This window comes from Microchirus variegatus (genome assembly GCF_963457635.1).
Source record: "Microchirus variegatus genome assembly, chromosome: 10".
Classification (NCBI taxonomy): Eukaryota; Metazoa; Chordata; class Actinopteri; order Pleuronectiformes; family Soleidae; genus Microchirus; species Microchirus variegatus.
Window position 1 is genome coordinate 11,431,194 of NC_139811.1, and position 24,845 is coordinate 11,456,038.

General features: G+C 40.1%; 3 protein-coding genes across 3 annotated transcripts; 1 reads left to right on the top strand and 2 right to left on the bottom strand.

The window, feature by feature from the left end:
- Positions 1 to 3,281: 3,281 nt before the first annotated feature.
- On the bottom strand, positions 3,282 to 8,189 carry LOC310933496 (cytoglobin-1-like; the record flags this gene model as incomplete). Its single annotated transcript, XM_083897001.1, has 3 exons — positions 3,282 to 3,446; positions 4,889 to 5,120; positions 8,053 to 8,189. The coding sequence occupies 3 exons, from the start codon at positions 8,187 to 8,189 to the stop codon at positions 3,282 to 3,284; spliced, it is 534 nt and encodes a 177-aa protein (XP_083753127.1).
- Positions 8,190 to 10,646: 2,457 nt separating this feature from the next.
- Positions 10,647 to 20,199, top strand: LOC310932673 (phosphoribosyl pyrophosphate synthase-associated protein 1). Its single transcript, XM_083896001.1, has 10 exons — positions 10,647 to 11,003; positions 11,360 to 11,412; positions 11,898 to 11,964; positions 12,085 to 12,257; positions 12,342 to 12,457; positions 12,553 to 12,608; positions 12,756 to 12,901; positions 15,848 to 15,918; positions 17,038 to 17,184; positions 18,320 to 20,199. The coding sequence occupies exons 1-10, from the start codon at positions 10,921 to 10,923 to the stop codon at positions 18,476 to 18,478; spliced, it is 1,071 nt and encodes a 356-aa protein (XP_083752127.1). The 5' UTR covers positions 10,647 to 10,920; the 3' UTR covers positions 18,479 to 20,199.
- Positions 20,200 to 23,439: 3,240 nt separating this feature from the next.
- Positions 23,440 to 24,066, bottom strand: LOC310932967 (ras-related protein Rap-2a-like; the record flags this gene model as incomplete). Its single annotated transcript, XM_083896383.1, has 1 exon — positions 23,440 to 24,066. The coding sequence occupies one exon, from the start codon at positions 24,064 to 24,066 to the stop codon at positions 23,440 to 23,442; it is 627 nt and encodes a 208-aa protein (XP_083752509.1).
- Positions 24,067 to 24,845: the final 779 nt, after the last annotated feature.

Sequence of the window (24,845 nt, forward strand, 5' to 3'; positions counted from 1 at the left end):
CCTCCTGGAGAGTGTTTTTTGATCTGGCCAACTGTTGTGAAAGGGTTTTTCTTCACAAGGGAAAGAATTCTTCTGTCGTCCCCCACAGTGGTTTTCTGTGTTCTTCCAGGTCCTTTGGTGTTGCTGAGCTCACCAGTGCATTCTTTCTTTTTAAGAATGTTCCAAACAGTTGATTTGGCCACACCTAATGTTTTTGCAATTTCTCTGATAGGATTGTTTTGATTTTTGAGCCTAATGATAGCTTGTTTCACTGACAGTGACAGCTCCTTGGAAACAGCAACATATTCCAAATGCCAATGTCACTCCTGAAATCAACTCCAGAACGTTTACCTGCTTAATTGAAGATGACTTAACAAAGGAATAACCCGCACCTGTCCATGAAAGAGATTTTCAGTCAATTGTCCCATTACTTTTGCTCCACTAAAAAGTGGTACACTCTTCGAAATAAAGGTGCCAAGTAGAACCATAGAAGGTTCGTCCGCTTGTTCTCATAGGAGAACCCTTAGTGGTACCAAGAACCCCTTATTCAGGAAAGGAGTTCCAACGGGTTCTCTGGATCAAAATGGTTCTTACTGGAACCACCAGTGTTACCAAGAACCCTTGAAAAATACATGGTTCCAGGTAGAACCTCAGCCCGTGTAGAGGAACACTTTTGGAACCCTTATTTCTAGGAGTGTAGGCACATATAGAAAGTGTTGTAATTCCTACACTGTTAACCTGATTTGGATGTAAATACCCTCAAATTAAAGCTGAACGTGTGCCGCTAGAGCACATATTCACACGTGAATCGGATTGATAAAAGCAATCCACCATCGTGTGAGTGAACGTGCAGCTTTGAGTGGTCATCAAGACAGGGAAAGCACTACATAAATACAGACCATTTACAATTTAAATTATTTTTGTTGTTAAATTCTTGAAGAACCCCAAAAAATTGCAGTTTTTTTTAACTTATTTCCAGAGATAAATGTGTTATTTGATAACCACACAGTGGATCTGAGATATATGTCTCATTTCCAAAACAACAGTGGACGCTGGGATTGAAAAAAAATAGATCAAACTGACCAAAAGTCGACGCCAAAGTCACTTCCTTCAAAGAAAATAAAAGCCCTACACTGCTCTTTACTGTGTGACTGTCAAGTTTTCTGAGTAAAAGATCTGTAAACGAAAACAAAAATCGGATGAAATTTGGTTGAATTAAACAAACACAGCAGCATCATGAACCCAACAATTTCTTTTTCAACACTTAATCTTCAGCACTGACTAAAATAGTCTATAATGATTTTTTGACTGACAAGAAAATTAGAGTGAATTAGCCTAATTAGAATTTGAACACCTCTGTCTGCAGTTGGCAGAAGGAAAAACATTTTACAGGTCAAGTCAAGTCATTTTGTCCTTATTTGCCCTAAGGAGCCCAGATAAAAGCTCTTGCGTAACCCCCTCAGGGCTGTTTTTTGTCTTTTTTACCTGACCCAACATGACTTGTTAGAGTGTTCTTACCGAGTCATGCTCACTGTTGCTGTTTTGGGATTTCGGCCACTCCTCTGCAGTTCATATTTGGCACGGCTCTCTCAGTCGTCTCTGTCTGACTGTGACAGACAACACACAGCATTTTATTAACACAATCCTGGTCATGATCGATTAAAACTCAACTCGCTTTAAACAGTTTAGTAAAGAAAAAACTAGACAGCTAATAATTGCGTGAGCTCGCTGTTGCCACGCTTCCGTGGTGCTCCATACGGTACTGTTTGTCATTGCTGTGTGACTGGAATGGACCGTGGAAGAGCTGAGAAAATTGCACTTTGAGTCAATTAGCAGACAAGTGAAGAGCCTCGATGTTTGCCCCTTGCTTCATCTCTCCATTAAAAAAGCTGGAATACTCCGTTGTCATGTAGCAAACCACTCACTCCACAAACCGCTGCTCAAGGCCGACCTTCAACTAATCAACGGAGTGATTTCAAATATATATATATTTACATGTGTGTGTGCAGATTTATAAGCTCTTGTTGTTAATGCAACTTTAAAATGACAAAAAAATACTCACGGTTGGACTTTGTTGGAGAACATCTGCCGCAGGATGAGTGCGATGCTGGTCAGGACCATCATAGTGGTACACATGGTCCAACACCAGGGATATCCTGCCGGCCTTGGTGCTCCTGGTGGGTCAGTGCACTGACACTATTCCTCCCATTGACATGCTTGAATGGTAGATTGTGGTAAAATAATCTGACTATTCTTGTCCTTCCCCTTGGCTCCCACCTCTGATTGAGGAGATTAGCTGGGAGGATTAACGAGGATCAAGGAGGGGGGGCTGGAGCTCACTGGCAGGACTAGGAGATAAACAAAGCCTGCTGTGTGTGTGTGTTTTTTTTTTTTTTCTTGAAAGCAAATCGATGCAGAACTGCAAGTAAATCTGGATGTTGTCTTCTTTTTTTTGTGTGGAGAAAATGTGAAGACTTTGCGAGAGGGCTTGCTAAAACTGGCTTTAAGTGGTATTTGTGGCTGCTTCACAGCATGGGCTGACAGTTATACCAAACAAATGACCCTTTACAGTGTCGCAATAACACCAATTACTCTGAGAAATGCTGAGCAATTGTGGTTGTAGTAATCGCACAACTCCTTCTTAATATAATAGGCACTATAATGACATCCCCGCAGGCAAAGTAGAGTGTTCTGACAATATATTATAAAAAGAGAGCATATAGTAGGATAGCTAAGGGTATAAATAGGGACTCAAGCAGAGAATAAGAGCGAGATATACCAAGCAAGAGACAAAACGACAGTTATTTTTTTGCTCTTTTATTTCAAAATATTGTTTTCAGTACAGATCTTTGAGTACAGATAAAAAGGAAACATGTAAAAATGTCTCAGACGTATTAATATCTCATAAGGTGGACACGGGTGGATACTTACTCCAAAGACAGCATCAGAAAATCAACACAATATATGTAGAAAGAATATTATTTTACGGTACATGGCAGTTTCTATACACACTCACGAGAAGGCACATCCAAGTCAAATGTGACCTCTTGTCCACTGTTGGGTTTATGTTTGAGTTTCTCGTTCTTTCGCCCTCCATTGAACAGTTTGGTCCTTTGCTTATAAACGTTAAGTGTACTGTATATGCTCCATATCCCGCTGTTATCTTAGATGACATCAAACTGTATTCCCACATACAGCGAATTGATTGCGCTTCTTTTTTATTCGGCTCTGGCCAAATAAAAAACAATTCTCACAGTCTCTCAGTGTGGTCCAATGGAACCATTTTGGTCCAATGGTCCAGTTCACCCGGTTGAAGTTGACAGTTTAGGCCAGCCCACCTCCTCATAGACCGTTTTGATACCACTGTAGACTGTCGCCAAGAGTTTGGTCCACGCAGCGCCCACCTCTGCTGTCACAACCTCTGGAAACACTTCTGCCAAGACTTCCAGTATCACGCCATTCAGGATCTGGATGAGACGCAAAAAAAAAAAAAAAGCTTCAGTAATTCACGAGGACACTTTGAAGTTCCGGCCAAAAAAGCAGCTAGTGTGCAAATATGCTTATTTAATTTCCTGCCAATATTTAACTGAGAAGACTTGATACCTCGCTCCAGTCTGCACCACTATCAAGTTTAACGACATGACTGCACCTCTCGGTGTTGTGGATATAGACACATATGTCAAACTTATGGCCCGGGGGCCAGATGTGGCCCGCCACGTCATTTTATGTGGCCCGCGAGTGGTTATTTGCTCTTAAAAATCTGTGTTAATATAGGTCTATGCTGCTGTAAGGCGTGCGTTGACCATGAACTACATTGCCCACAATGCATGGCGATTGCGTCAGCCGCAAAGTGACTATCTATAATGCATCATATTTGTAACTTGAATAAGTAATATATACAGAACATTATTTATCAATATGTTACGGCGTAGTTACCTCTATTTAACATTATATTTAGTTACATTTATTCTGTATGACGTTTACATCTGGCCCTTTGAGGGTAACCATTATGCTGATGTGGCCCTCAGTGAAAATGAGTTTGACACCCCTGATATAGACGCTGCCATCTTGTGCTGATGACGTCATCTGGAGCTCAGATTCTGCACTGTGGTGATTGTGGAGCGGCGCCACAATACTGTGTTCCCGCTCATCGACCAATTAAACGCTTATCTCAGCTGTTGGCTGTTATGATTATAATAACAACAATAAAATTTAAAAAAGAACTGATTTTTATGACTGGCAACAATTGTGTTTGTTTGACAGATGTTGCCTCTCCCAGTTGTGGTGCTTCAACTCTTTTTTCATTCCACCACAGAATCTGATACATGTAAGTTTTGAAGTCTTCTTTCTAGTATTAATGTTCCAGTCTGTAACATTTAAGAGGATGCATTAGCAGAAATGTAATATTCTACACCTTAGTGTGTCTGTTTAAGTGCACAACTGTGCATAGCTTCAAAATTAGTCTTTTATACGTGCTTTAGATAAGGGTCTTGTTTTAAGGAGGCTGCGTTGTTGAGCTGTCATGTTTCTGCAGCATGGACATGCGTTTGACGTTTGGGAGCTTAATGATGTTGAATGCTCTGGATAATCTCAACTGAGAGGAAAGGAAATGGCAGAGTAGATGAGAGAGTTGGGAGAGGTAGTTGTGAAAGAGTGTTTACATCATAGACTTTATATAAAAAAAATGGTCATAGACTTGTGTCTATATGCCTGGTTGCAGGTGACGTCTATGCATTTCTTGTTGCACAATCTTTCCTGGCGCCATACGATTTCACCCATTCTTACCAATTCCTTCACACTGGACCTTTAAACACAACTTAAACTTTGTTTGTAAAATCACAGACATTCCTTCCTTCCTTCAGAGCCAGTGCACAGGCATGTGTTTGTCTTATTTCTTCACATAGTTTACCTTGAAGTACACAGGCTCCACCTTGTGTCGGAGAGCGTGGGCCTTGCCCACCTGCTCCAGCACTGAGGCCACCTTATCGGAGTTATCCAGGTTTTCCACCAGCGTGTTGATAGCGTTCATGACTCTGGGAGCGTGCTTCCTCAGCTGGGCGCTCCGCTCCAGCTCCTCGGCCTCCTCGATGTGCTTGAACTGGCTGAAGAACTGCTTGGATGAGGGGAAGTTTACAAACAGCCTGTTGGAGGAGGAGAGTTGCAGTCAAAAGACAAGGATGAGAATGAGCAGCTGCTGCGAGGTTCCATTGATCTTGTTGCCCTTCATCCTTTCACCAGCTCCATCCCTCAAAGCAATCCTGTTATTTCAGATACCAAGAGTAAACACCAGCGCTGACATAGCCGTCCTGCATTTCCCTTTAAATGTTTTGCTTTGAACTACTATCTCAAGATCTGTGTGGTGAGCGTTTTGCATATTTGTGAAGAGAATTTAGAAAGTACACATCCTGCTGAAAAGTCACAATGTAGACTGACTACATAAGAGAACTGTCTCTTATAGACGTAGAAGTTATGTCTGGCTGAGGAATTGATCAACGACAACCATGTTAAGCATCCGCATTGCGTCTTCCTATAGATATAGTTATGTGCGCCGTTTTCACTTTGAAGAAAAACTGTAAATCTCGCACCATCACATGAAACGTCCAACAGATGTTTCTCCGAAAGGTCGCGCGGACTGTGAGGAATTCTGTTTCATAACTGTATCAGCTTCGGATCTGATAAAGCAAATGATAGGTTGTTTAACTGTGTTTTTATGTACGAATTGGTCCAAGCCTATAATAATAAATAATAATGATAATAACATGTTTTTCTTTGTCACGAATAATGACGTGTAATTGCATTTTATGAGGAGTGTTTTCTCCACGGTGTTTGTTTTGTTTGTTGTAATGCATTTGATGCAACATTCTTACGACGTATAGGGGAGGAATTGACTGTGGAGGTGGTGGCCAAAGTGGTTCGACAACTACCAACTTGACACGCCTCTGCGAAATATTACAAGAGACTTGTTGATCGATGATGCCGCTTTGCTTGTGCGGAAACGTAATGTTTAGGAGACAACACTGTGTGCCATCTTTGTGTTAAGCTTGTATCATCAATCATGTGTCATAAATCTGTCCTCTGAATTTGCATACGTGTGTTTTACTCTATTACTGTATACGGTCGCCGCGTTTGAACCCAAGGGCTCAGGAATCGTCTTGTCCTGTGCTTCCTGTGCAGGCACAGAAATCAAACCTGTGCACATGCACACGTGTCGTGACGCCCGATTAAAGGTGAAATAATAATTATAGAGGGTGAGTCACGCTACGACGCTCACCTTTCCTCTTACGCTATGGCTTTGGCTGCAATTATGAATAGTGCAAAGGCAGATAACGTGCCGTATAGCAGGTTCTATTTTCACTTCTTGCCTTTCATGACTAACACTTTGGCTATTTTGAGAACAGTAACAGAAAGATCTTTTTTTTTTTTCTTTCTCAACTTTGACCCTCAGAGGGATCTCAAAGTAACACGACCCTAACCCACTGCACCCCCCTACTGTCAGTGAAGAGGGTCAATGCAACTGGTTGCTGGCTATTTAATGCTAATCTCCCACTATTTCTGCAACAACAACAAAAAAAAAACCAAAGTCATTGTATCTGTCTTGCATGACAAGGTAAATGCCTGTAAAGGGAGTGAGGATGTGAGGTTGTGTCTCACCCTTCCAGTGTCGGGTCGAGGTCGCTCAGCAAGTGCAAGCAAAATTAATGAGGAAAAGAGCTGTTTACTCTTTCTCTCTTGTAATTGCATGACCTTGGGTTGCATATAAATAGCCTCATTCGTATTTTTTATTTTGTCACTCGATTCTCACTCACTTTCTTATGTTGTCAAGACAGAAGCAGAATTTCTGTCGAGTCGGTGCCAAAGTTCAGCAGAGTGACAGGATTCATGGCCGAGCTTATCGATCGGTCTTCATTCCACACATTCCTGAAGGTTGCGTGGCCTTTGTGAAGGAATGTGGAAACATAAAGTATGTGTGCAATTGAATTCAATTAATTTTTGTGCCCAAATATTACTTACTGCAGCGAAATCCTTTCATTTGGTAGCAACTCTGCATTTCTATGCTCTGTTTTTTTTTTTTTTTTTTATCACCTTTGTATTCATGAAGGATTATAAATGCAATGCTTTGTCATGCTGTGAATGCAGTAAGGACTGTCAAAAGCCATTGTCATTCGACCGTTTCCTAAATCCCTGCAGATGGTTGAGTGGCAGCAGTTTCTTTGCTTGGATTTCAGTGTAAACACTGAAGTGAGACAACATCTGTGACTTCAAAAAACAACTGCAGGAAATCCTGTGGCAAGATAGCATGCTCGTCCTAATTGGATACAATAAACTGAAGAAGAACATTTGTGAGAAACTACAGACACTTAGTGGTGATTCTACAAACTCTGCTGTGCCTTTTTTTTCTTTCTCAGAAAAGAAGGGTGATGTAAATGTCTCGGTGGAGTCATGCTGCTGTACGTTGCCTGGGTCTTTACACAGGCATCCAAACACAGCATGCGCAGCGGAGGCAGCGCTTACATCATGTTTCACGAGGGAAGTATTTGTGTTATGGCGTTTAATTCTTGGCCTTTGCTCTTTGATGAATGGAATGACAGAAACGAGGGTGAGGTAAAGTAAACGCTGTCATATTTGACACCCGTAATGGCAACAAGATCATAATGGTTAAGCACTGACTGCACTTTAAAAGGGAAGATAACCCCACCTGACCTCTGACATCCTCAGTCATTTCAAATGAATATCCTTGCAGCTTGTTCCTGGAAAGTAAGTTTTTGAGTCACTGGGCCCACTGCACACTGAGGAGGATTAACATGTAAATGTAACCTTATCAGGAGTGAACTAATTAAAGTTGCAGAGATAAGAAAAACACACAGCGGAAAAAAAACATAGATTAAGCAACAACAAGCTGCTTTTAAGTAAATACACAACCACGTGAATAAGAATAGTTGCTGGAATATTGCACTTTCCACCTTTCACCTCTCCACCTTTATTATTTCCTGCAACAATGGAATACTCTTTCTTGGACAGACACATTTAAACATAAACCAGGAGACACACAAAAGAAAGACCTGAAAGAAATACCTGACGAGTATGGCCACACCAGCATCGTCACAGTGCTCGTAGACTTTTGACCAGGAATCCTGGATCATCAGCCTCTCCTTGTCAGTCAGGGGACTCGGTTGCTCCAGGAGATCCTCCTCTCCCTGCATCCTCTCCATCTGGGAACACAGTTGTGTTATCGCTGAGCATGTGCTAAAGACAGGGCTGAAAATAGTCGTCCACCACCCCCAAAAAAACAAACCCAATATTTCTACCTTTTCCTTTTCTTTCTTGCTGAAGAAAGCGAGGAAATCTGTGTGAGACTCTCTGCTCCACACCACTGGATCTCACTCAGCTGAGTGAGAGTGTCAGTGAGGAACAGGCTGAGAAAACACAAGCAACACACACAGGGAATTGAGGAGGAGCCTCTGTACTCTCTCGTACACGCTCTGTTACCCTCTCTCTCTCTTTCTCTCTTTCTTTCTCCCTCTTCCCACCTCACCTTTTTGAAAGTGGGATTTGATGAGAGATTGATGAGATGGAAAACAAATCCTTCATAAGTGAGATATACGTGCGACGTGCCGCGTGTGAGCATGGATGCGACGCAGGATTACGGTGTTAAAAATAAGATGAAACAGCACACTCTGTCCTTTACCCAAAGAGTCACCATTGGCCTCGATTTCAGGAGATTAACCTGTAAAGATGTTGAATTTCTCACCAAAAAACGAACAACTTTATGACTGAATATTAAAGGTGCCATATGTATGAATGTGGCCAAAAACGACGGTTACTACATTCAAATTCAAAATACCGAGGTCTTTTGGATTTTCGTTTTCTGACGTAACTGGCAACCCGTGGTTGCTCGGCAGCTGAGACTCTACTGACTGCAATGATTGGTAGACGGCGGTAGGTGGCGCCACATGCCAAAACATGATTTCAAAACATAAACATGACATTTCCCACCTTTGAGGTGGCAGGCCTTGTCATTGGTTTAATCAAGTCTCACTTGTGTTTTCACAGCTGAAAACCTCGAGACCCTCCTCTCACAAGTTTCAAAGTGGGCTGGGCAAATGGGGGGGATTGGTGAATCAGGACGGTGAGAGTCAACTGTCGTATACTGAGGAGGTACAAGGTGCAGCAGGTGCCGGTGGCACAATCGCGCAGGTTAAATATTGACACAGACTGGTGCGAGTATATACCATTGGAGATGAGGTTGCCAATGAATCTTATATTATTGCATCTATGTCTCAGATATCTCAGCAAAAACAATACCTTCCAAGCTTCTGCATGACTTCCCTAAACATCAGTACAGTAGTGTTGCAACCAGGGATTAAGTCATAACTAAGTTCAAGTCAGGCCTTTTTCAACAAACCAAGATAAAGATATTGAAGTCAGTGGTGCTGTATTGGGCCTCTCATAGCAGTTTTGCCAATGATCTGAACTGTTGTGTATCAGACAATCAATGAGCGTTGGTTAATGATTGTTGATCAAACAGGATGTTGTTGTTTTTTGCATGTTTCTGCAGGAATTAAAAAAAAAAAAATACCTTGTGGTTATTTCTACAGTTCACACCCATCGAAGTAAACTGCCAATGCCACTCAGATGAAGACTGTCACATCTTGAACGCTCAAAATCTCATGACATCTCCATCCCTCAACACTCCACTCCACTCAGTAGTTACAGGGCTAATGAGTTATGACATCTAGTGGACAGTTGGAGTAGTATTGCTTTTTAAGTGCTGCTGCAAATACTAATTTTAGAAAGTTAGCTATAAATAGTGTATGACTCTACAACATGTGCAGGGCTGCTACAAATATGGTCATTTAACCTGTGATCCTGGCAAAGATGAGCAGGGCCCAAACATTAGGTTTTCTAAACTAGTACATTCAAATAAAGATGGTGTTGATTTAAGGGACATTTAAGGTGGTGGGGTGAAAGTTGATACTTGGGGCATTTGTACAGTTCAACTTCAGCGAGAACTGCATATCCAAAGTTTCTCTTAAAATTCAGCCTTTATGTTATATTTGCCCTGAGGAAGGACAGCCATTATTTTATTTTATTTTATTTTATTTGTTATTATTATTATTTGCTGTCACGATCTCCTTTTACATTTTCAGCTGGTCTCCACAATTCATTCGTTAAAACATTCAGCTTGTTCAGGACATTTTTAAATTCTGCTTTTTTTGAAATACATACAATTTCCTGTAATTTTCTCCCTCATTATTGTGAGGGCAGATCAAAGGCAGGAAAGTTGCCTCACGCACAAAGACAACGACATGAGTATTATTTTGTGAACGTAAAGAAAACAGACGGAAAGGTTTTCGAAGAACTTTGAACATATTTATTTTTCCTGTAGGGGGCAGCATTGCACTTCTCAGGTGTCCAGCCGGCCGGAAATTATTTATCAGAATAGGAAATATACAGACAATTAGCCGCATTCATAGCCCATCTTTCTGTTTTTTCGATTGTGAATTTCCTATTGTGACTTTTCAAAATGGCTACTCTGCACATGTCGTATTTCTAACTCTAAAATAGCACAGAGACCGACTATTTTGTCCGCAAAAACGGAGAAGGCGTTGTTGACCCAACGAGGACACCGTAGTTCTGAATATGTGTATACAGTTGTTAGGCTACAACTGTGCGACCTGGGTGACAGGTGTCTCTCGAACCGCTGGATACGTGTGCTGACTTACGAGAATAAGAGGATTTTTATTTTGTTTGCTTTGTAGCTATGTTGTAGCTCAGTTTGTGTCGCACACGGGGGCACGTTTTGTATTATTTTAGCTTCCCTCGCAGTCACGGACAGGCTAGTGTGGCACAGGTGCCTAGCTGGTAAGCTAACGACAACGTCGCACGCACGCGGAGAATCGCTTACACACTGTCGGCGACCGTCACACCCGGAGAGCCACGATGAATGTCGCTAAAAGTGGTTATCGCGTCTTCTCCGCAAACTCGTCCGTAGCCTGCACTGAACTAGCCAAGAAGATAACAGAGTAAGCATCGTGTCCATGTACTATACTACCACCACTGTGCCTGCTAATGACTTAGCCTCTTACACAACACTCTGACGTTTAAACTTGTAAATAAATACCATCCAACTTCACTTAGCAAAGCCCCTTTAAAGGATCGCTGACTTGAAACTTTATCATATGTTTATGATTCACAGCAGATTGTAATGTACAAGGTGGTATAGTGAAATAAGGTGTTTATATGTGACCACTGAGGTGTACTCCTGAGAAACCTGTGGGTTTGATGAGGGAGAGATGACAGCATATCCTCCCTCTGCTGCTGCTGCTGCTGCTGCTGCTTTGACTTGTTATGTCATAGCTCTTATTGTTTTGTTTTTTAGGAGGCTGGGAGTGGAGCTGGGGAAATCCGTGGTCTATCAGGAATCTAACCGAGGTGAGGAGGTTATGGCATGATAGAAATGTTTTGTTACCTCTGCAAAGGTTCTGCTTGTTTTCCTCCAATGTTTGGTTGTAGATTTGTTCCTTTAACAAGCCAACTTGTGACATGTTAAGTAACTATTACCTGTTCATCCACAATTTCCACATTTCCTCTACCAACAGTTACAGGAACACATTTACACTAAAATAAATTTAAATGGAAATTAAACACTCAGCAGATTAAGTAAAATATTTAATCTGAAGAGATCTTAAAAGTGAGCATAAGGAGTTATTGTTGTTAATATCCCATCCATCCATCCTTCCATCTTTTACTGCTTTATTCATGACACGAGGGTCACTGGGACACTTTTACCAATCCCAGCTGACATAGGGTGAAAGGTGGGATACAGCTTGGGCTGGTCACCAGTCCGTTACAGGATCGTTAATATGCATCTTTTTGTAAATTAAGTCATTGTGTCTTAATTTGTTCCTCCTGTACAGAGACGAGAGTGGATGTTAAAGAATCTGTTCGTGGACAAACTATCTTCATCATCCAGACAATACCAAGGTGAATACAGAAAATCATCATGCTCTTTTGCATCACAACAGGGATCGGAAAAAGTCAATGCCATATTTTATCACAAACTGCCGTTGACATGAGCCTCTGCTGTGTTTTTACTATGTCCAGAGATGTCAACACAGCCATCATGGAGCTGCTGGTCATGGCCTATGCCCTCAAGACGTCTTGTGCAAAGAACATCATTGGGGTCATCCCTTACTTCCCCTACAGCAAGCAGTGCAAGATGAGAAAGAGAGGCTCAATCGTGTGCAAGTTGTTAGCTTCAATGCTAGCTAAAGCAGGTAAACACTAGTGTTGAGCTTGAAGGAACTGTATGTATTGTCCACAGATAAAAAAATTGCCACTCATCTGTCTTTTACCTAAAGGTTTAACACACATCATTACCATGGACCTGCATCAGAAGGAGATCCAAGGCTTTTTTGGCTTTCCTGTTGATAACTTGCGTGCCTCTCCTTTTTTGATTCAGTACATCCAGGAAGAGGTGATAAACCTGTTCTTGTGTTAATTACACGAAATGTATGTCTCTGTAAAGCCTCCTACACACAAACATTGACACGTTTTCCTTCATCCTGTCAGATTCCTGATTACCGAAATGCCATTATTGTAGCAAAGTCCCCAGCAGCAGCTAAAAGGTAAGTGATGGGGAAAGACCCCCAACACATTTCATCTGTTGTGAAATGTATTAAATTGAATGTATTTTAAACAAAATATCCAAAACTGGTCATTTAACATATGTATGTTGTACAGTAAATATGTCTGTTCTGGTTTTCTCCTTTAAGGGCTCAGTCCTACGCAGAGCGCCTGCGTTTGGGTCTTGCTGTGATTCACGGCGAGGCGCAGTGTTCCGAATCTGACATGGCTGATGGAAGACACTCACCACCATGTGTGCGCAACACCACAGGACACACAGGATTGGAACTGCCTTGTAAGAACCCTCATTTTTGCAGAATGCTGTTTCGTGTTTCAGGTTCTTTCTTACAGATTTATAGGTCCACTGCTTTATGAATTTTGCTTATTTATTGTTTCCTTACACACAGATTCCTTTTTATATGTCATAGCTTGGTTGAATTTGGCAAGCAAGTCAATATGTTTAATATGTCAATACTTCAGTGCATTGGCACTATAAATACTGCCTCTCGTATGTGCAATTCTGTGTAGAGCTGAATCTACTGTTTCTCTCTCATACCATCAACCATTATCTAATAATTGATATTTGTGTCACTGCATGTTTTAATCCCACAGATAAACTACTTCGACTCATGCTGCATCTACAGCAAGCTGCAACTCTTTACTTACAGAGTGATGTGCCTAATAATAATAATAATTGACTCATATTCCCTGCCTGTTTCTCAGCAAACACCGTTATTTTTAAGAACAATTTAAGAACAAATTTTTGTTGTTGTTTTGAAATACTAACGTAACTCTGGCGTATAGTTTTGCTCATATTTGCAATGTTAATTATTGGTCAGGCAATGTACAGTAAATGGTTGAGTCAATACCTATCAAATGACTGTGTCATTGGCAAATGACTCCACAAAGTATTTGCTTTCAATGTTACAATTTATTTATTTTTTGCTAAAAAAGTATTTATATTCGTACTTGTGGTTTATTCTTACTCTTGACTTAAAAAATCCTCCTTTTGCAACAAGAATTTCTTCAATTTTTGGGTTTTAAGATTTAACACACTGTTGATGTGACCTTCCTTTTAAAGTTCTGGACTAAAGAGAGGATTTTCCAAGTCTCAGCATCATGTGTTTGTCATGTCAAATACTTGTGCATTTGTGTTAACGTGGTGTTTATTTGTTGGTAATAGCAGGCAAACAACAAGCCCCGTTCCCTGGCATAGAGCTCCCAAGTACGGCCATAAACTTAACTTACATTTGACTACAAATTGATTCCTCCTCTAATGATTCCTCAGTTCGTGCATGTGTAAATCAAAGGGTTTGTGTTGCATCTTGTGAAAATACATCTGGATTCTCAAGGGGGAGTTTGTGAAAACTGCTTAAACAGCACTTCTCCAGGCCAGGTCAGCCGCTACGGGCTTCTTACTCTGTGCTATTTGCATGACATGTCCGATTTGAACCAAGCAATACTCAAATTTGCTGCACCTTCCTGAGATTCCAGACAGACAGTTCTACAAGATGGCCAAAACCCTCTTTTGTATGTGATATTCTGATTTTTATTTTGAAATCCACAAAATCAAACCAAACATTTATTTTGTGTTATTTTAATTTGTTTTACTTGTATATCTGGACTCATCTTGCCAATCAACACACAATGCATCCATGTTGAACCTGCTCCTAAATACCTGATTAACCTTTGGTCACCAATGCATGTGTTGGTAACAATGAAGCATGCTTCTGAAACCTGACATATAATGAAGGGAAGCAGAAACATTTTAAACATAGATTTCACACAGCACAAATCAAAGCTATAGTTCAGATAGCTACATTACAGTTAGCTATTCTATCAACTATAATATTAAGTGCAGCTTTAGGCTTTTATTTTTATGGCAGTAGTGTCTTGAATGCAAAGCCATCCTGTTAAAATTTACTAATGATATTCATCATCATTAGATTCTGTAAGAGACATGGATGTGGATTAATGAAACGATTGAATACATCCTAAATTTGTGTTACCGATAACTGACCAAACATTTCTCTGCTAGCTCGTTACAGTATCTCAGCAAGTTGTACAGACAATGTAATCATTTTTTGAGACGTGTGTGCAGTGCTAACGATGGGCTTTTGCTGTTTTAGAAGTCTGATTGTGACACTGCCAGGTGTTCTGATGCTGTGCGACTCATGGTATTCAGCATTTCAGCACAGTGGTCTGCAAGGCATGCTCCTCCTTTCTCTGCTTCTTGACACACTTTTTCCCTTCACAATCGGCTTCGCTGGCTGATTGTTTACCAGTTGTTTGTTTCCTTATCCTCTCTGAATGACCATGTTTACATGCACACCAATACTCAAAATGCAGCTGTTATTGTACGATTATGAAGACTGTCGTAAGGTGGGACAGTTATTAGCATGTTGTTTCATTATAATGGTTCATTTCAAGTTTTTTTTTAGTTGTATATTTGTTATTAGCTACCAAAATACCTACTGGTGAAGATAATTTATTTGTAGCCTGCTTCAAAAACATTTATAAGACAAATTTAACTGTATATTTTCTTTGTAGTATTGTTGGAAAAACTAGAGCTGTTGCGTCTGCATCTCCTGTAAACGACGTGAGATGCAGTCTGATTATTGTGTGCATGTAAAATTAGTCGTTGGCAGCAGTGATGTTCGACTTCAGGACTGCCCCCCCACCCCCCAGAACATTGGCAAGTGTGTATGAAGGAATCCTCATCAGCACTTGTCAGCCCTCTGTTGTCCTGTGTGAAATGAGACCGTCTGGTGCTTTTCAGTTCATACGCAGACTGCTGCCATGCGCCTGCCGCAGCCCAGGCCTGACTGAGGTTGTATGTGTCCATGCAGTCTAGAGACATTGCCTTCTGATTGGGTATCCTGGGCAGAAAACCCTGCCATTTGATTTATTTTTTTTTTGCATGGCATGTGCTGTATTAAGTTAAGCATTTCACTGTAATCTTCCTGGGTTAGGTAGGGTAGAATGGGGGGAAAGATGCTGGCTTCTGATTCAAATTGTAAATCAAACATTGCTTTGTATTACTCTTTAACTGAATTTATACAAAATCTGTTACATCATCCTATAACAACCTTCTGATTCGTGGGTGTCGATTTGCCTAAATCACAAAAACATTTTCTAAACCCATTTTACCCAATCTACAGCGAGTCTTTTTTTTTTTTTAAATGATATCATGCCTTCATCATGTGGTCTCACCGGTAACCACTTGTGCTTCACTTTTCAGTAATGATGGCCAAGGAGAAACCTCCCATTACTGTAGTCGGAGACGTGGGAGGGAGAATTGCCATCATTGTGGTAAGATGCTGCAAATGCATCAGTGAAGCATGATGCACATATGATCTTTTAGATAGTTCTATTTTGATGTAATTTTCATTGATTTAAATTGAGTGCAATACATTATATTTTTCATTAGTTTAAACGGCATTTAAATTATTTATTTTTTATTTTTTTAATTAAGCAATAGCCGCTCTTTCTTACTTCTGAAATGTTAAGATTTTATGCAACTCATACATTTTATGCATGTGTATAATTTAGGTTTTGCTGTAAAATAACCATTGAATAGTTGCACTGACCTGATGTTAACGCTATGATAACACTTCAGTAACAATATAGTATACTCGGGGCAGTGGTGGCTCAGTTGGTAGAGCACCTGCCCCATATGCTGAGGCTGAGTCCTCGCTGCAGGCGACCCTGGTTCGAATCCCGCACCAAGCGGTCTTTCCTGTGTGTCATTCCCCCCATCTCTCTGCCTCCCGTTTCCTGTCACTCTATACTATGCTATCATTAAAAGGCAAAAATGCCCAAAAAAATATTAAAAAAAAAAAAAAAAAAAAAAAAAAACAATATAGTATACTAGTGTGGTAATGCAGTAATCGGCAAGTAATAGCTTGGTCGTTTTTAACTGCAAATGTGGTTTGTGCATGCTGGAGAAAAATATGGTTTGTATCAACATTCTGTCACTCACATTTTCATGTGCAAGAGTACGTCTCATAACAATCCTGTTAACCTGATATTCATTTGTAAATAACATATTATTACTGTGATATTATCTCTTCACTTCCACAATATTCACTTTTTTTTTTAACCAAGGTGGAAATAACATCAGAAACAAAATTATATTACCATAATAATACCTCTCTTTTACTAAGTGTTGATTCCAAACTACTAATAATTATCAATTGGGAAAACAGCCGTCCTTTTTTTGTCCCATTCGTTTCTGAAAAGAAAACATAGAATTGGATAAACTTCCTTTAATATAATCAAATTAAGGCTGTTAAGAGTTTGTCTATTTCATTTCATACTCAGGTAAGTAAGAAGCCAACTAGTTAGAGACCAGATGGTGGAGAGGAAGTGAAGGACATCCGTGTAATTGTTGAGTCTTGGTAACCGCTATGTTTTTCTGTCTTTTCCCAGGATGACATTGTAGATGATGTGGGAGATTTTGTTGCCGCTGCAGAGATCCTGAAAGAAAGAGGGGCCTATAAGATTTATATCATGGCCACACACGGTTTACTCTCTGCCGACGCTCCACGCCTCATAGAGGAATCTGCCATCGATGAGGTGAGGAGTGCTGAAGTTTGCTTTAACGTATCACTTTCATTTACTCCTTTGAGTGAAAACAAGAATCCAATTAAGACATCTTTACTGCACCCATATTTAATCACACATACATTCCAACTGAGATAATACATAAGTTAAATGACCAGTTTTGGATGTTTTATTTAAAAGACATTACATTTCACAGCAGAAGATGAAATGTGTTATTGCTACAATAATAGCATTTTGTGTGTAGGAGGTTTTACAGAGACAATTAGATGTAATTAACAGTCGAACAGGGTTATCACCTCTTCCTGGATGTACGGGTTAAATCAAAAAAGGAGAGACACGCAAGAAAGCCAAAGACGCATTAGATCTCCTTCTGATGCCGGTCCATGGTAATGGTATGTGTTAAACCTTTGGGTGAAAGACAGATAATCTGTGACAGATGATTTACACCAGGGGTCACCAACCTTTTTGAGATGAGAGCTACCTTAAGGGTAAAAAATAATATGGAGGGCTACCACATTAACATTTTTTTTTTGTTTACCATTTAAATGATTAATATTATGCATTCAACTGCATACACATTCATCCCAGTGCTTACCCCCAATGATTATCAGTTTTTATAAACAATATCAGATATTTTACTGAGCGATCATACGGATACATGCAAGTGAGGTGAAGTGAAGTGAGCCCGCGGGCACCGTATTGGCTGCCTGCGGGCTACCAGGTGCCCACGGGCACCACGTTGGTGACCCCTGATTTACAGCAAATGGGCTAGGCATGTACAGCTGCAACATTAAGATCTGTTATCTCCTTTAATGTTATGTATGTAAACATACCCTAAAGTCACATTGTCAGAGCTCAAAGTGGATTATGAACATCTAAATTCTGACTCCCTGCCAACATTTTACCTCGTCTACATTTTCACAAGGTCTATGTATTTGTGTGGACAAATAACAATCATTTAATGTGCCATTTGTAAGCTGTAAGTTCGTGCCCAAACCAGTTGATAGATGTGGATATCCAAAAAAATTAAGACCAAATTGTGCGGTGGTTGGTAGTTTAGCCTTTAATCGAATTAGTTTGATGAGAAAGGGTCTTTATACACTGTTTAATAATATAATAACAATATCCATGTTCACTGGGTTTTCAGGTGGTGGTGACAAACACCGTCCCCCATGAAGTGCAGAAGCTCCAGTGTCCCAAAATCAAGACGGTGGACGTCAGCATGATTCTGGCCGAGGCAATCCGCCGCATCCACAACGGCGAGTCCATGGCCTACTTGTTCCGCAACATCACTGTGGACGACTAGAGCGTCTCCAGCGCTAAATGAGGGCTGAGGTGAGGTGGGTCTGATAAGGGCAGGTGCACTTCTTCGCAGTCCTGTAACAACATACTAATGCCATATTTCATATGTATTCTACTCACTTACAAGAAATTGAATTGTAATAATTGATCTCACGAAGGCTGTGGAAAAATGTAATTCCTGTTTTTGGGTTGGGAAATGCATCTTGTCCTTACAGTGTAAACAAAGACAAAGTGGCAAGTAACCAGAGAAAGCACTCAGAGAGTGCACATCTACACCCAGGCTGCTCAGTTTCCTACAGTGTCATTACACTCCTCTATGTCACAAGGTTAAAAATATATCTTCACAAAATGTCATCAAAATTCAACCTTGAACCTTTTTGAATTATGCTCTTCACAGACAGACTGAATAACGCTTGAGCTTTGATGTCATATTTTGAAGCCTTTGTTCTATTTGCAGCTTGAACCGATCGAAAGACATTTTGTCATCGTTTGCTGTACCTCATATTTAATTTAACGACTGAATTACACCTGCAAATATTTAAATGGCAAATTGTCTTGACGAAACGGAACTTTGCGCTTTAAAATAGTTTACAAATGCTCTTGCTGGCTCTCATGATCAGGGCCGACGCAGCACTGTGATTATTACATGCATTTAATGGGATGTGTCGTTCCCGATTACAAAGATGAGTCACTGGTGCCCAAACTACTGTATATTTATATGTTTTTCTGGTAACATACTGTAAAATTCCTAATGTGGCATAACAAATATTTTCATTATTAGCATAAAAATGAGTCCATTCATATTGCATTAATAATAGATTCCTGCTGGTACCACAGTGCAGTTGAGGTAAATTGGACTAATTGTGGTCAGAGTTTGTTTTTATTTTATCTCAAGCAAAAACTGCAATTATAATTGATAAATAAAAGTGGTGGCTACATTTAACTGACATTTAATAAGTACGTTTTTGTTTTCTTTTGTTTTGTATTCGGCTGAAGTGACCCGTTAATGTGCTAGAATTCTTTCGACTGAAGATCCATGTAGGAACCTGCACTTTTTTTAAAACATTAGCACCTTTCTGTGCCCTCTGAGTAAATGTCGGCGCGAAAGCTCAAGGGTAAATTTAGTGCGCGTTTCTGCCGATTGACCCTTTTGCTCAGGGAAATATGCTTTACAAGTAGTGCTGGGCACGTTTACGCTTTAACGGTGTTCACGCACGACACGCTTCCATGACGTCTGACCGAGAAAATGTTTACATGACTCCGGATTGTTTAAATGAGTCTCTAAAGTAATATGGCGTCACATGCATCTTTTTCCGGTCAGTCGTCATAGAAACGCATCATGCGTTAACCTAGTGCACAGCACTATTTACAAGCCAATGCATATTTATTTAATTTTTGTTGCATTCTTGTCAAGGATTAAAAACTGTTTGTTGAGATTGCCTTCCTTACAGCTGTACTGTACGCGTTTGCTTTTTGCCATTAGTTGAATTTTTGCTATAGACACGGGAATCCTTTCTGAAGTGCTCGTCGGTTTGCATTTGACAGCTAAAGTTGCACACTCTGGCAATCTGTAGGCACAAAGTTGGACTTTGTCTGCATAAAATGGTAAATTCCTGCTCATGTTTTATATGTCATTAGTAGCCATTTGACTCCTTTGTATGTCCTCTTCCTCTTGTCGTATCTGTAATGTGAAGGATGTAAAGACAACCTCCTCCCCCCTCTGTCTGCCTCTACAGTGTTTGCAAGTGTCTATGAAAATAAACGCAATGCTCTTGTGCATTGTCTTCACTGTATAAAGACAAATATATGTGTTTTTTTTGGTTAGATTTAGACCATCATCCATGTGCATTATCTCAGCTTTATACTTTGTGGTATTTCTGTTTTGTCTATATTAGACTAAAGATTTTTCACATGGATTTGATAACGGACAATGTTTTTTAAAAAATATACTTGTGTAGATTAGCACAATGATATACTATTTTATTCCTTCCCTACAAAAAGTTCTTAAAAGAAAGTGCACATTTGGCACAACCAGCTGTGTTGTTTGTATATCTGACAAATTATGTAATCATTAGCTTTTATATTAGAATGATGTGACTGAAAGTTGGTCTTCTATATTACAATTTACCAGGTACACAAATTAGGTTTTCCACTCCAGGACTAAGAGAGTCGGTGACATGCTGTTGTTGAAATATAAGGGTGGAGTAAACTAAATCCTGATAGTTTAACCTGCACAGGCTGTTTTACTGCATATATGTATACTGTACGGTCACTCTACCGTTGCTAAGGCAACACATCTAAGACTTTTGCACAACACTGTAGAGTATATGGTACTCCAGTTATTTGTCTTACGCCGGTCGACGACTTGACGTAGTGGCGGTCAGAAATCCTGCACTTGTTCAAAACTTCTCAGGTATATCCATCCAGCTCTGAGGAGCTTTGACCAAGTTCAGGAGCAAAGACAATCATTTATATTCAATAGACTGGATTAATGCAAGATAATCTGTGGATACAAAATGTAAACACACAAACAGGCAACAACCTACAACAGTATCAATATGTCCTGAATGAAAATGTTCCGTCGCACCTGTGTTTCTGCCTCAGCGTCTCCATCCGTGCGCTGTGTGAACGAGCTTTTGACGCAGCTGTGAGCTTAAACGGGACGCAAAGAGGAACCAGAGATTCGATAAATCGCAAATCAGTTCCTTGTCTGATTCTGGTGAAACAATGCACCTAGTCTGTGAATGTTTTGGGAAAGAGGAAGCATACCTTTCTCCCCTCCCCTCTCTTAGCCTTTTGTGGCTTTTTTGGGAGTTTTGCCAAGAGCACATGCACAGACTGTGTAGAGAACATGAACAAACAGATTGAACCGATGTGCGTAAATGCTTGTTGTCACCACGTGTACAATATGGCAAGTAGGAAGTATTTTTTAATTGCTACTTTATCACTTCACATAAAATATTTATCACTCCCCTGAAGTATTTCTCTTCAGTCTTCCCCCCTTCCCTCCCTTATCATCACTTATGCTCTTTTCATTCTTGCTCCACCTGTTTGGTTTGTTTGTTGCACATGAGTCTGTACTCAACAGACACACGTCACTGCTTGTGCTAAAATGAGGATGCATAGTGGTTTATATAACCAGAATACATCTGGTTAATTTTTACTATGTAGTTATACTACCTGCTTTTTTAAAAATGTATTCCAAAACATTTATTTTTTCTTATTTGGTTGTTTGTATGCTGAAATAATAATATTATAGTTATGTTTGATAAGACCCTCCTTACCTAGAATGGAGTATTTATTTTATTTAACTGCAATGTTGGTACTGACCACCAGAGGGCAGTACAACATAGAGCTCATGAGGAAATAAGTCGGCAAGAGACTTTATTTTGTCCCCTCTCCACTCCACTCTATTATATTATATCTATATGAAAATAACTATAATTTGTTGCATTTATGTTATCTAAGGACTACAATTAGAAAAGTGTCGACATTTCATTGCTGTTTATACCCAGCCTCTTACAGACTGGAGAATAAATATTTGGATGTATTACTGCATATAGTTCATGCTTGAGAAAACCTGCTTGGCATAAATCAATATGTGGATCCAAAAATATGGACAGGACCCCAACAATGTGTACGTCTTCATGTACACGTTACTTCATTTAAGATTGAGGTTTTTATTATCGTATTTGACGTATTGGACTAGACGCACAAAAGCTACAAGGAGCCACTGCAGAGGAGCTGAAAGGCCACAAGTGGGTCTAGAGCCGCAGGTTGCAGAGCCTTTTCTTACACCTTACTTTTAATTATTCACTCAATTATTCATCCTTCAGTTATTTAAGTAGTACTCTCTTTTTTCTAAAATACAACCTTTCTGGTTCAAGATGCATTTTTTAAAATGAGACAAGTACAAGTCAGAGTGGGACATAACTCAATAATAGTAGTAGTAGTAGTAGTAGCAGTAGTAATAGTCTTAATTTTATTTGTTTATTTATTCACCTTTTAGACAGCAAGGTTCATATATAATGACAAAAATTACACAACAGCTGAACACAATTCTCACATATGATGTAATGTAATTGTAATACATTCTGTTTTTTTATATCAGGGCAAACTGTGTCTTTTAATCTGACATATTTTCCTCATATTTCTCTAATAACATATTATTTTTATTCATCACTGCCATAAAGAACAAAAACTTAAGTCCAAATAAGTTGTTACACCAAGAGTGGTTTTATTCATAATAAAATCAGCATTTATATGTCATACAAACATCACTGTGGTGTATTGGTGAATAAAAAAAAGCACTTAAACACTTAAAATTCTTGCAGGCAAAAGGAAAACTCCCAATATTAATAATATAAAAAATGCTCGAGTCAAACAAAAACAGTGAGAAAAAGTAAATGTGCAGATTTCAACACTGCTGCACAGGCACATTTCACAGCATAATGTTTTAAATGTTGCTATCAAAAACATCAACCGTTTCCGGGTAAAGTTCTTCTTCTTCTTCGTAAAACGCCACCATATAAAGACACAAACCCACATTTGCATAAATAAAAAGTGACTGTACAGTAATAGTGCTTTTTAAAAGCAACAGTAACATGAAAACACCCCCAAAATGAAACACATCTGAGCAAAAAAAAATGGCGCTTATATGATGCATAACACGACATTTATTACTGCATCATTTTTGACATTCATGGTTAACAGTGTGCACTGTCATTTTTTTATTTTTTTATGTTGAAACAGTCTTTCATGTCTTTGTGGGGGACATCTGCGCAGTATCTCTTCACCTCCTGCTGTAACTTTACCAGACTCATGTATTACTTTAGTCTTCACACATTGGTTTAACACGTGTGTCCAGTCAGCTTTTCTGACTCCTGTCCATTCTTTGACTCTTGTTTTTGGACAGCTTGTTGTCATCCCTGTCTCAGTCTCTTTGTGTGTTCCTGCTCCACATCACTATGAGATGATGCAGCTGTTGGTCTTGTTCATCGGCGGCCGTTTGGTGCTTTCCTTTGGGATGGTTTCCCGCCTCCGGCACAGTGTTGGATTGAGCCAGCTGGGCAGGTTGGCCTGCATCAGCAGCTCCTTGAAAGCCTCCAGCACGTTGACGTTCTCTTTGGCCGACGACTCCAGAAAGCTGTGGTTCCAGTCCAGCTCAACTGTGGACAGCACGTCCTTGCTGGACACCTGCCGCTCGCTGTGGCGGTCGATCTTGTTGCCTATGACCACGATGGGCGTGTACTTGTCCTCTTTGACTTCCAGGATCTCCTCACGCAGACTCTTGACCGCCTCTAGGGACTGGGGGTCGTCCACGGCGTACACCAGGGCGAAGGCGTCGCTGTTCTGGATGGAGAGCTTACGCATGGCTGGGAAGGAGTAGCTGCCGCTGGTGTCCATGATGTTGATGGTGACCTTCATGCCCCCCACCTCATACTCCTTCCTGTGGAGCTCCTCCACCGTTCGCCGGTGCTTGGGTTCAAATGTGTCTTTGAGGAATCGCTGAATAAGGGCCGTCTTACCCACTCCAGCTGCTCCCAGGAACACCAGACGCACCTCTGTGTGGTCCTTCACTTTAAATGACATAGTGGCTTTCTGTTTCTATTTCTACCTAGTTTGAAATAATCTCCTCTGCTTATTCTCTCTCTCTAAATCTCCGTTTTCACTCGCAGTTCCTTGTCTGAAAGTCGTTTGGATTGCAGTGATGGAGCTAAATGTCATAGGAGGATGATGATTGCAGATGCATGTGCCTGTCGGTGTGTTCTCTATATTTATGTTCACAGGCAGTCCCTTCCCCCATCTGTGTTCAGCCAATCGGGACTCGGCATATCTCCCTCTCTCTGTGAACTTGAAGCAGCCAATCACAACGGCGATGCAAATGAAGTCGGGTAAGAGCAGAAAGGAAGGAGGGGGAGAAAAGGAAAAGGCAACAGATGTTGTTCATATTAAGTTGTCAGTTTGCAGCAGAATGGCGGCGATTGCTGACATGGACACCGATTGCTTTTAATATCTATATTTTAATCATCAAAAAAACACTATAATCAGAATATTACAACCATTGTTGATTGAAAAACACTTGCTGATAGTGTTTTGACATTTTATTATGGCGTAAGAAAGGAAATGTTTTTGCCAGAATATCACATGGACGATGCAGTTATATGTAAGAAAATAAAAGCACAAAGGCAAAATATTAACTGCTCTGGACTAAATCCCCAGAAAAGCTGCTAAAAATACTATTTAAATGATGCGTCATATAAACGGACAATAAGAGAACATTACCTTAGTGGCAGTTGCAAGAAAATTTAGAAAATGTATTCAGTTTTATTATTTGAGAATGAAGAGTGAGCCATTGCTGCCTAAAGTGC